The sequence below is a fragment of the Oncorhynchus mykiss genome, chromosome 15 (assembly GCF_013265735.2).
Source record: "Oncorhynchus mykiss isolate Arlee chromosome 15, USDA_OmykA_1.1, whole genome shotgun sequence".
Lineage (NCBI taxonomy): Eukaryota > Metazoa > Chordata > Actinopteri > Salmoniformes > Salmonidae > Oncorhynchus > Oncorhynchus mykiss.
The window spans coordinates 19,978,457-19,991,867 of record NC_048579.1 but is presented as its reverse complement, the minus strand read 5'-3'; the positions used below and the strand labels follow the sequence as shown (position 1 = coordinate 19,991,867).

The 13,411-nt window shown below is 41.0% G+C and overlaps 1 protein-coding gene across 2 annotated transcripts in view; it reads left to right on the top strand.

Moving 5' to 3' along the window:
* The window catches only part of gnal (guanine nucleotide binding protein (G protein), alpha activating activity polypeptide, olfactory type), a 66,655-nt gene that overhangs the window by 39,226 nt on the left and 14,018 nt on the right, over window positions 1-13,411 (top strand). For both annotated transcript variants that reach the window (XM_021562623.2, XM_021562624.2), the window contains exons 6-7: window positions 11,877-11,931; window positions 12,175-12,248. In XM_021562623.2, the coding sequence (XP_021418298.1) occupies window positions 11,877-11,931; window positions 12,175-12,248 (129 nt within the window). The remainder of the gene's footprint in view (window positions 1-11,876; window positions 11,932-12,174; window positions 12,249-13,411) is intronic.

Sequence of the window (13,411 nt, the reverse complement as noted above, 5' to 3'; positions counted from 1 at the left end):
CACATTTTACAGTACGTTGAAAAGGCATCTTAAACGAATGTTAAAAAATACGTATTTCCTGGACAATTTTGGTTTTGAATGAAAGTTGAAAATAAGTAATTTATAGACATCTATGATTGGACCAAATCAAGGCTGGTCTAGACCGGACAAAATCTGAACCGAACTTAAACGGACCAAAAACAAATATCAGTGGATGTGGATATCAAGGCCGGTCCTGAGCTGCACCAAAAAAATATGTCAAAGGCATCGGCCCGTGCTTACTGAGGTGTAGCCTACAGTGTTGCCTGAAATTGAATTTTAGGAATAACCATATATCTACTGTATGTGGTAAGCCTACCGGTTGTAAAACACCAAAAAACGACTTCCGGACAAGACCAAAAAAAGACGTTGGCTCGTGCTTACTGGGGTGTAGCCTACCACGTTGGACCGCAATATCATTTTATGAATGCCCATCCATGTGGTAGGCACACCGTTTTTAAAACTGGCCATTGAATTGACTTTATTAATCCTGATTCCTGTGACTAATCAATTTGGCTAAATAAGCTCTGAATATCATCTACCTAACTTTATCAGGAGTTATCACGAGCACATTTGCAATGTGTTTACACAGCGGGAAATGCAAGAGTATTTTCTTTTTCACGATGATCAGCTTGTCAAAAAATGTACAGATACAAACTTAAAACCACTGATCATAACAATGAGGTGAAACGTCTGGACAAAAGTTGATTGTCCATTCAACTTTGACCTGTCCTGTTTTTAGGATATGTTTGTTAACATGACAGCACATTTTTTTTTATTTGATTGAGCGCCATTTAAGGTTAGGCTATTTGATCAGAGAAACCTGCATGATGTAAAAAGCGTAATTCATACAATGTATCTCCAGCCTGTAGGCTACAGAAAAGGTTACATACTCTTTCTACCATATCCTAGATCTGCTACATGATTTATGTTTGATTATCATTTTTGGCGGAATGCTGGCGCAGCGTCGCAGTGCTAGAGGCGTCACTACAGACCCTGGTTAGATTCCAGGCTGTATCACAACCGGCTGTGATTGGGAGTCCCATAGGGCGGCGCGCAATTGGCCCAGTGTCGCCCGGGTTAGGGTTTGGCCGGGGGTAGGCTGTCATTGTAAATAAGAATGTATTCTTAACTGACTTGCCTAGTTAAATAAAAATATGCATCTCTCCAACAGCACCCTGGAAGGACGCACTGGGAATAGACAAGCTAAATCATTTCCCCCCCTGTCTTTGACAAAGTGGGCACAGCTTATCAAAGGGCGGCATCAGCGCTCACCTAAAAAGCCCACATGCCACTGCTTGAGAGAAATTGTCATTGGCAGAATTTTGTGAGGTTTTATGTGTTGTTTGAGGTGCATCTTGGTCAGTTTAGCCCAGAAAATGTGTCAATCTGCCACCATAGACGGCCACCTAATCCTGCCTAATGAGCGGGCCAGCCGTGATACAAGGGCTCCCTACCATGTGCAATGCAGCCCAATTACTCAGTACAGTTGAAGTCAATCACACTATGTCATTGTTCTACCATACTGTTCATGTGGTTCTGCCGTTGCACTGGACTTATTCCAGATTATACAAAGAGGTGGCACTCACACAAGTATGTAGCCTACACACCGGAGGTGTGAAATGCCAGGATAGTGGGTTCGATTCCTGGGACCACCCATACGCAAGAAGTGTATGTACACATGACTGTAAGTCACTTTAGATAAAAGCATCTGCAAAATGGCAGACTGCCTGACTTGTTTTAAAGACCATTGAGTTGCAGTTGTTATGTTTAATTATGATTGGACCATGGTGCTTGCAACAGCTGGGTGGTACTGACTCCTGCATAGGCCACATATTGGATATACAGTTAAATACATGAAAATGACCATATGTCATGATAATACTGTTCATGACAAACTGTTCCCACCCCTCTTGTTGGTGGAGAGAATTTAGCAGTTTTAAAGCATTTTTTTTTGCAATTCTAGTAATTTTGCCATGTCTATGTGTATTAATGTGAAATTTGAGTAACAAAAACAATTATATGGATTTCATATTTGTCCAATTATTGGGTATGTGCTCAACTCATAAGCATCAGAAATTGTCCTTATTTAGCATATCCAGATCCGGATATGGACCTCAGTCGAGCCTATGCATTGTATGTGCTGAGAAAATATACTGTGTAGGCTGAGTGTCAGTGTCATTCCTCATATAGGCCTATCTGGACATTGTATGTTCTCTATCTCAGGATATCTAATGAGTCAATATCCAGGCATACCATGTATGATATCCAGACGGAATCCAAAAATGATTTGTGAATAATAAATATGGATTTTATTTTTGACAAATTATTGAGTATGTGCTGAAAACTCAGAAATGATCCTTATTTTCAGCATATCGAAAATCCTATCAAGATCCGGATATGGACCTCAGCCAAGAGAAGCATATCTGAAATCAAAATAGCTTCATATCTTGAATGGGCTGAGAAAACATATGTGATGTATACAGTCAGTTTTTGTCAACATGAAGAGAGAAAATAGGATGTCACATATCTCAGGATATGGAATGAGTCAATATCCGGCCATAGGAAATGTCCATGTGTAATATTCTGAGTAATCCCAATATCATACAGTGCCTTCAGAAAGTATTCATTCCCCTTGACTTATTTACAGCCTGAATTCAAAATGGATTAAATATATGTTTTGTTGACATCTACACACAATACCCCATACTGACAGTGAAAACATGTTTTTAGACATTTTTGCAACTGTGTTTTAATATGAAATACAGAAATATTTCATTTACATAAGTATTCACAGCCCTGAGTCAATACATGTTAGAATCACCAGCAGCAGCAATTTCAGCTGTGTCTTTCTGGGTAAGTCTAAGAGCTTTGCACACCTGGATTGCACAGTATTTGCACAATATTATTTAAAAAATTGGTTGTTGAGCGTTGCTAGACAGCCATTTTTTAGGTCTTACCATAGCTTTTCAAGCAGATTTTTAGTGAAACTGTAACTCGCCTACTCAGGAACATTCACCTGTCTTCTTGGTAAGCAACTCCAGTGTAGATTTGGCCTTGTGTTTTAGGTTATTGTCCTGCTGAAAGGTGACTTAATCTTCCAGTGTCAGGTGGAAAGCAGACTGAACAAGGTTTTCTTTTTTATCCTTAACTCCCCAGTCCTTAATGATTACAAGCATACACATAACATGATGCAGCCACCACTATGCTTGAAAATATGTAGAGTGGTACTCTAATATGTTTGGTGCAAATCCAATACAACACTTTTGCTTTGCCATGTTTTTTGCAGTATTACGTTAGTGCCTTGTTGCAAACAGGATGCATGTTTTGGAATATTTTTCTGTACAAGCTTCCTTCTTTTCACTCTGTCAATTCTTTAGTATTGTGGAGTAACTACAATGTTGTTGATCCATCCTCAGTTTAATTGCTGTGATTGGAGAAAACTATGTAATTGTTTTAAAGTCACCATTGGCCTCGGGATGAAATCCCTGAGCGTTTTCCTTCCTCTCCGGCAACTGAGTTAGGAAGGACACCTGTATCTTTGTAATGACTGGGTGTATTGACACACCATCCAAAGTGTAATTAATAACTTCACCATGCTCAAAGGGATATTCAATGCCAGGTTGTTTTTTTCCCCCCATCTACCAATAGGTGCCTTTCTTTACAAGGTATTGGAAAACCTCCCTGGTCTTTTTGGTTGAATCTGTGTTTGAAATTCACTGCTTGATCTTACAGATAATTGTATGTGTGAGGTACAGAGATGAGGTAGTCGTTTAAAAATCCTGTTGAACACTTTTATTGCACACCGAGTCCATGTGACTTGTTAAGCACATTTTTTTTACTCCTGAACTTATTTAGGCTTGCCATATAAAAAGTATAGTTGAATACTTATTGACTCGAGACATTTTAAGCTTTTAATTTTTAATTAATTAGTTAAACTTGTGAAAAACATCACTTTGACATTATGGGCTATTGTGTGTAGGCCAGTGACATTAAAAATCTCAATTTAATCAATTAAAACATTTTAGAATGTACTGTACCTTTCGAAATTGTTACATGTATAAGACACATCTGGATTCATAATTTGTAAGGATAGGGTGCAAATCCACAAAACTCTAAATATGCATTTGGAAATGGTCTGTATTTTCTAGAATATCAAAAACATGTCATGTAAAGATATCCCCTGATATGGATCCTTTTTTCACAAGTGAATGCTTACTGTATCAACTTATGACAGTTTAGGACTACAGACGTTACTCCGGCACGATACAAGCTACAGGTGTAAGACCTTAATTTGACCAATATTGTCACAGCAAAATAATCCTGAAGCAACAGGATTTGAACATTTTAGTTCATAATGTTGCTTGATCAGTGGTTAGGATATTAGCTGGCCAAAAATTAGGCTACATGAAAAGTGCAATACTGTTAGTGTGGGTTTTCAGTGATTTTTATGTTAATCACGATGCTCATCTGCATTTCCTGCATTGCAGGAAAATTCTCAGCAACAAAAGTGATCAAATTAAGATCCTACACCTGTAGTTTGGTTGATTTGGTACTTTGACACATCTGTGGTGTGTAATTGGTTGTGCTTAGCAGCAGAGGAACATATCACCATAAGGACAGACTAAGGGCTCGATTCAATAAGATCAGCTTTAGCCAACATCCGCATAGCGCTGGTTTTGGAGGTGTCTGAGGAGGAACTGAGTTAGAGCTGAGAAATCCACAAGTGGCTCCCGGCATTATACCTAAAGCGGAAATTGCCATTGGCTGTACGCAGTCGCATTAACAGAAATCCCATGCAGCGTTCTTTACAAGTTTGAAAACTGGAATGTGAGATGTAATCTATACCTTGATTAGGATGATAGAAATTCTCATTGTTTTGTTGAATTAATATTACATTTTAGCATAATTATGTCTACAATATATAGCCTATACTTTCTCGTTCTGAACTTCTAACGCAAGTGGGACGGGTGTGGCTGTGACAATGATCAGGAGTAGCTGCTCTCTGATTTGTCGGCTCCAACACCACCTCCGACGCAGCCACAACATCCGCTATGCGGGTGTCTGCTATCGCCGGTGAAAGCTTGATCTGATTGAATCTAGGCCTAGGTAATGCCTCCTGTTTCAAAGCAGCTATGTTAAATGAGGTCAAGTAGAGCACCTCCCTATAGCGCTAGCTAGCACAAGGTACAGAGGCACAGGCAGCAGGGTGTCTTCATCTAGAGTGTGTTTGTGTGTGTGTTTCTGTGTCAGTCTGTACGTGTGCGTGCACCAGGCCCCAGCCCACGAGTACAGAGAGAAGACTGGAGAGAGTGAAAAAGAGGGAGATCTTAAGGAAGGAAGAGAAGGGCAGAGCAGCAGGGCTGCATTTTAGGCCCCAGCCAGCGCCTGTGGACTTCTGTACAATGCTCCTGTCCTCCCTCATCCCCTTCTCCCCTCTTCTCCACGGGGTCTCTCCTCCCCCTTCCTCAGAGCTTATGTAAACGAGCCGTGGAGCCGGGGCAAGCTGGAGCTATTTTTAGCCACTCGGTGCTGCCGAGCACAAACTGGCTACAGGGTCACATGGCTGCATGGCCAAATCAAAGGGAGAAACCCACCAATAGGCTCTAAACAAAGGAAGGTCAGCCACAGAAGGAGAGAGAGAGAGAGAGAGAGGAGGGAGGGAGGGACTATGCCACCGAGGTGGTCTGCACACATACTAGATAGTATTCCATGGTGTTTGGGCAGATTAACAGACACAGACTGTACTACTTACACATATGAGGTGGTCTGCAGTGCACACACTAGCATAAACACACACACACCTACACTCAGACCGAGAGACGTGCACATACACATAGCTTGGCTTGTGCACTCACACAGTCCTGCCAAACACTCCAACCCTACGGTTCAAGGAACCTTCTTCTGTTCACGGGCAGAAGGCCTTGAGAGGATCTCATTGTGACACCGTCTCTGATTATAGCAGCACAGGCACACGCACATTTGTGATGGTCGTGAAGAGGGATCGGTAGGCCTTTTGAGGTGCGCGTGTGTGTGCTCAGTCTGCTCATCCCTGTGTGAAGCCTCATCAGTGATAGGGAGCCCCCAGTGCCTTCCACCCCCTCCTCTGTCACTCAGGAGTGCGACAGGGTGTGTGTGTGTGTGTGTGTGGTGTGTGAAGGAAAGCTTGAAAGCTAGCTGTTTTAGGAAAGTGGAGGGGACGGCCCCACACAGGCTACATACACAGAGCATTTTCTATAGTCATATAGCACAGGCAAACACACACACACACACCTACTGCATGCTCAGAAGGATTATATACATATATATATTTGACTCTGGTTTGACTAATGTGTACAGCAACTTCTGTATATAGGCCCCAAATGGCAACTATACTATATAGCTTCTTTTGACTCTGTAAATTATTTAGTAATGTGGTGTAACTACAATGTTGTTGATCCATCCTCAGTTTTCTCCAATCCCAGCAATTAAACTCTAACTGTTTTAAAGTCACTATTGGCCTCATGGTGAAATCCCTGAGCGTTTTCCTCCCTCTCCGGCAACCGAATTAGGAGGGACACCTGTATCTTTGTAGTGACTCTGTGTATTGATACACCATCCAAAGTGTAATTAATAACTTCAAAGGGATATTCAATGTCAGGTGTATTTTTTAAAATTTTTCCCCCATCTACCAATAGGTGCCCTGCAAGGTATTGGAAAACCTCCCTGGTCTTTTTGGTTGAATCTGTGTTTGAAATTCACTGCTGGTAATTCATCTAAAATGGAAGATAGAGTAGGCCCGTCCTTCTTCTCTACCACTTGGTCATCGTCAGTTCATTCCTTCTCTAGTTTACCTTCATCATTCCCTACATATCTTTTGGTCATTGTTTGTCCATGTGCAGATGTTTGTAGCCAGATAAAATCTGAAGACCGTGTGTGTGATGTACACTGTGATTCTTTGGCTAGTTTATGACTTCTCTCCCCAGTCAGCTAGGCCCAGCTGTTATGGCTTCTTTTCTCATATTGTTGGACTGAATTTTGACATACTTGCATTCCTCCCGAGGTTGAGTAGGAGAGTGTGGTGCAGGGCAAGAGATGTGTGTGTGTGTGTACTCGCGAGTGTGTCTTTGTTTACATTTTATTCTGATCTAGGCTATTGTAGACGTGTGGGTTTGTTTGTGATTGTTTCATTGCCTATGGTTGTGTGTGTGAGTGAGCGCAAGCCAGCTAAGGAAGAGGAGGAGCGCTCTCTATCGACCCAGCTGACAGAGGTTGCCATGGCAACCCAGCTGCAGCTCAGAGCAGGCACAGTCAGTCACTAAAGGAGGTGCTCTGGCTTCACCCATCTCAGTCAGAGGGTGTGCCACCCAGTGGCCACTAGAGGAATAACACAAACAGAGCCTAGCCGTCTGCTGAGTTCGGTCAGTTAAGAGTCAAGAAGCTGGCCCTGTTCCTTTTGGATAAATCAAACATCCTATCACGGCTCTGCTTCTATTTCCGTCCCTGTTTTATTTATGGAAGTTAGTGATTGGACCAACTGTAGAGATACAGACCTCTCTCTCCTTCTCTCTCGCTTTTTCTCTCTCTCCATGAGCAGTTTCTCAAAAGTGTGTCTATAAATCTAGTCGTTTGTGTGTATGTGTGTCAAACTGGTGGGGCCTGCGCAGTGTATGTGCTGAGCTGTACTTCCCTAAATAGAAAGTTTTATAACATTAATATGCAGTGCACAAATTATCCTTTAAACTACTACTACTTTTTATTTTACCATTTTTGGGGGGGGGTAGTCAGCTTTAAAATTGCAGATCAATTGTGGTTTCTATCAATGTAATTGTCTGTATTTCCAATCCCCTATATAATTTATTTTTTTCTTATTTTTTAAAAATGTTGTCTGTCTTTATTATTTTCCCCTAACCCTACCACTCCTCCCCTAATTGGCGTAAACTAATGGACAACAACACTTAGGCTTCTACTTCCAGCTTATACATACTATATACATTTTACAGACACAGTACATATTACACTAGTAATCCATTTTTTGGTCCCACCCTTCAGCTACCCTCAACCCCTACCATCTATCTCTGAAAACCATCCAGAGTTGATTTCTATTTGCCATATATCTTTTCAAATGTTCTGTGATGTTTCACAAAAGTTCCAAACCTTTCTATTCTCATAGTTTCTACAGATTGTAAATTAAAGATGACCATTTTTACAAAGAGTTATTATATTAGTGATCAAATCAATATGGCTTTTCAAGTCACCCAGCTGTAGTATTTGCAGAGTTAGCATTAGGTAATTGTTGTGTTGTATCCTCCATATACAGAACATTCTATTGGTTAGATTCATTTTTTATAATTGAAATTGAAAAACGTATTTGTGTATCAGTTTATAAACCATGGGCGATGGAATCGGCACATCGCAAATCTCTTTCAAACTATTTAGCAACTTGTATGGCGTAGCTGTCACTTTCCTGGGCTTTATGTGGAACTGGTTTGGTTTGTTATTTATCTCAACAAAAACATTTCACCAATTTTAGTCTTTAATGCAGGGCTGACAAGTTCACTAGCTTCTTACAGTAACAAAAATCATATCTAAAAATAATGTTTGATAAAAAAAACGATTGGTATATTTGAGTTTAACCATAATAATTGTTGCAGTGTTTTAGTATTTTCTAGTGGATTAAACTGAAATTGCAATCAGCTTTTCTATGGCTTTTTAAAAAAAAAATAGCTATATTTTGGAGATTATTTAATTGTCAAATTAAGTTAGAGGTTGTAATCTGAATGAAGGGAAAGAGGCTATTTTTGAACCTTAGGTGAGCCATTCTTACTAATCTGCTGGAGAACCAGTTCAGATTAACTTTTGCATGACTGAAGCTTTTAGTGAGAGGTTTAATGCTTTAATATTTAATCATTTTGGCCCTCATATGCATTATATAAATAGGTCGTTTTAATTTTGTCAGGTTTGCCGTTTCAAATAAAGTGGGATATTATTTTATATAATTTTAAAAAGTTGTTCCATGTAGGCAGGTCCATGAGTAAATTAGTAAACTGGGATATGACTAAAGAATTAATAAGGGCGATTTTTCCACAAATAGACAGATTTACCTTTCCATGGTAGCAAGATCTACTACTACTACTACTACTACTAGTTTGATGGTTTTCTCCATCAATTGTCCCATTAACAATTTCCCTAGCATAGAGCTACTTATCGTAATGAACAATATCAGCAAAATGCCTGTGATAAGTGATGGTTCGTGTCGAAAATGTTCAGTTTATCGTCCCAGCTCTAGTGTGTGTGTGTGTGTGTGTGTGTGTGTGTTTATATGCCCGCTCGGGGCTTGTATAATCTGTCTTTTTCGGAGCGGATCCATTCCCAGGGATATTTTTAGCCCCAGCTCCCCTGCAGCTGGGTGGGTGTGTGTGTGTCTCTGTCTGTGTGGTATCTGTTAGGATGCAAAATGGCCCCGTCTTTCCTCGTATAAACTCTCTCTATTGCCAGGGAGAACGAGAGCGCCTATCATAGCTTCTAGTAGCACTAAGACTCCTAACATCAATCTTGTCAACTAAATCTTCATGTTCTTCCCTCATTTCCCCCCTAGACATCAATGGCAACCTATTTCCTATATAGCGCACTACTTTTGACCAGAGCCCATATAGGTCAAAGATAGTGCACACTTTAGGAAAATAGGGTCTATAATTTCAGACTAGCATTAATTTGGACCAGAGCTGGGCTTTGGTGAAAAGTAGTACACTATATAGGGAATAGGGTTTAATTTCAGACACAGACCTGGATGGAGATAGAGTTCGTAATGTTAAACGACTGCTGCTACCAGGAATATAGGAGTTGTGTAAATTCCTGTCGTTTTCTGGCAGAGCCAGAGATAAGCAGACCAGACTCACACACATAAACACCCAGCAGCTATTCAGACATGTAACACTAGAACCAGACAGAGCTATTTTAGTGTACTGCTCTGGTGTGTAACTGAGAATGTGTGGGGGGGGGGGGCTCAGTTGGTAGAGCATGGTGCTTGCAACGCCAGGGTTGTGGGTTCTATTCCCATGGGGGACCAGTATGCAAAAAGTATGAAAATGTATGAACTCACTACTCTAAGTTGCTGTGGATAATAGCATCTACTAAATGACAAAGTACAAATGTAACATTTCAGCATCCTAGTGTTCCTAGTGTGAAATGGGTTCAAACTCCTCAAGCTTACATATTTGCCTTTATACTATAACTTGTGGCATAAAATACAGCCATTTTCTTCAATTGATTAATAGAAGTAGAAAAGACTACAGTATAGGCCGTCCAGATCCATTGGGAAAAGATCTATATTTCTTTGCCTGTTATTTGGAACTGTCAGGCTCCTCTGATAAAGACATTCCCTGTACGTTGTGTTGTTGTTTTGGTGACTGACCACATTTTCACATCAACCCCAATAGCCACTCAAAATGTGGAAACTATTGATTCCATCTTTCCATTCAACCAATTAATAGCATCAGTCCAGTAGATCTAGGCTATGGACAAGTCTGAGTCAAAAAAGCAGGGCAGCATTGGTCTGTTTGTGGATTAACAGGTCAACCTAGCGGAGTGTTGGTAGCAGGGGATGATGGGGGGGGGGGGCGGGTCACTTACAGTCATGGATAATTCATTATGAAACTTGGCTGTGTTGCTGTAGCGTTTACAGGCCCAAACTCCAGAGGAGGGCACTTTTTTGTTTCAGTGTTTTTTGTGTAAACAATCTGGCACTTGTATCAGGTTTGTTAACACTTTATTAACTATGGTACTTGCTAAAGAATTCTATTGGTAACTGCCTTGTACCAAATGATGCAGACGGGTGCTAGTTTGAATAATTCCAATATAAACCAAAAAGTAAAGGTTATTACCTTTTTATATCATACGCTGTACATTCTGAACCTCAGTAACTAACTGGTTCTTTCTTTACAGTAAAATAAAGCTTTTATTGGATCCAACTGTCTGTGAACAGTGACTGGTTAAATAACTTTATAATATACCCGATTGGCTCTTTTCTAGGTACTTAGAGATGAGGACTGAGTCAGTTGGACTTCCCTAAGGCTCATAGTGTGATCATTGTCATCACACAAAGACCTACATATCAGTCAGTTCCTAGAACTGAATTCTGAGGTAAAAACACAACGTCAAATAAACCTGTACAGAACTGCTCTGTGTTGTGGCTGCTTCCTAGAATACAATAGAACAGAATAGAACGGAACGGAATAGAACAGAACAGAATAGGGATTTGTAGTGTGGTATCTGCTGGTTTAGACTGGTGACAGTGCTGGTGATATCACCATGCTGTTCAGTGGTTACAGGCTGCTCTGTGTGTGTGTCTTTTCCCCCCCGTCTCTTCTACCGCGGGGACACACACTCACACACACCCAGGGAACATACAGCTCATGCACAGTGCACACCAGAGCGAGAGGCTCTCGTCTAGCTCTGGCAGGAACTAATTGCGGTCTTATGTAATGGGACAGGAAAAGGGGGACATAAATAGGCGGGGGATGTACTCTGATGCCCTCTGCTGGGGAAGGATGGTGCAGTGCTGGGATCACCCCTACAGTTGTATTCTAGTCCGTTGTCATAGGGATTTAGCTATGTACTGAGGTGAAACATTCAAAAGGCTATAGATAGAAATGCAGTGGATAGATTGGGCTCCATTCTATATCTTACAATATAGTTCTGCTCTATGTGATGAGATATATTCTGGATATGATTGTTCTATGCTAGTGCCTGCATTAGTTCCTTTTCTTAGTTTAAATGTGTAGAATCAGATCTTAAGCTATATCTACTGTAATGACAGTGATATTTACTGTTCTTAAGATCCAGGCCAGTGTCATATAATGATGTTTTGTGTTTTGCAGCTTCTTGGACAGAATTGAGTCGGTGAGGTCGAATGACTACACACCAACAGATCAGGTAAGATTACTTTTCAACGCTCTAGAGCATGGCTAAAAATGTAGTGATAAAATGACATGCCAAATGTTACCAACCATAGCTGTAACTGTATTGCTTAATCAATAAGCACTGTGTAGGAAAACATCATACACTTTTAGTCTCTCTGTCTCTCGCTCTCTCTTTCAATCTCTCTCTACCTTTCTTTTCTACTCATTCCTTTAGTGCATATCTTCATCTCTATGCTCCTCTTGTTTTAAACCCCAGGACTTGCTTCGCTGCCGAGTTTTGACTTCAGGGATTTTCGAAACAAGATTTCAAGTCGACAAAGTGAACTTTCAGTAAGTGTCCCCTTCATTGTGATGTTATGGTGCCCATTGTTGTCTGTTTTATTAACTGTATAAACAGTGTACTGTAAATGGCCATTGTGGTTTCATATTATATTGGAAATGTCCCCACCTTAGGGTTGTTTTTAATTTCAGTTTGTTATGAACCGGCTTGTATTACGTAACAAAGAGGGAGACAACGCAGAGATAAAGAAGTAACAAAAATATATTTTAAAAAGTAAACTATATACAAATAAAAAAAAAATTGTGTGTAGTGTAAGTGAGTGGATGACTGCATAGATGGTGATAATGAGGGGTGTTGAGAGGTGCCAAAACAAATGAACACAAAGAAGCTCCAAAATGCCAAAAACAACAGCGCGTCTGCGTGGAGAGAGTCTCCTCAATGTATGAGGGGAAAGGTGTATTTATCCCCGGGACAGACCCTAGCCCAGGTAAACGCTACCCCACTGCCACAGCCCACCTCAGCCTCCCCAGACCTCAGCAACCTTTGTGCACAGGAAGCAACCTTTACAAAGGAAATAAAAAAATGAAGACAGCAGGGAACAGAAGACAGGCACAACAGGACAACACAAAATAAACAGTGGCCGGTCACGTGGACGACACGCATACACACGGGGACAACGCGTATGAGAACGCTTGTCCACCGATCAATAGGAACAGGGCGCACGAGAGAGTGTGTCAGCAACGACATGTGGCGCACATCGAGATGGAATGCCTGTAAAAACAAACACCATCTCATTATCCTCAGGTTAGCACACATCATAGACCTCAAGAAGGTGAGAGGGTTATGGTCAATGTAGACCACAATAGGTACTACACCCAACCCGACCTACACCTCGAAGTGTCGTAGTGCCCATATGAGTGCTAGCGATTGTTTTTCCAACACGGAGAAGTTGAACTGATAACAATTAAACTTGTTGGAAACTTAACTAACACGCCTCTCAACACCGGACACATCTGCTTGCACCTGCCCCCATGTGACTTGCATCCACCTGCAAGGTAAATTACAAATCCAAACGAGGAGCAGCCAGCACTGGAGTTGAGGTAAGTAACCTCTTTGCATCTTCAAAAGCCTGTTGACAGAGAGGAGACCTGACGTAAACCACCATAGCTTTCAGAAAATCTTTCGACTACGGTAGAGAAGTTCCTACAAAATC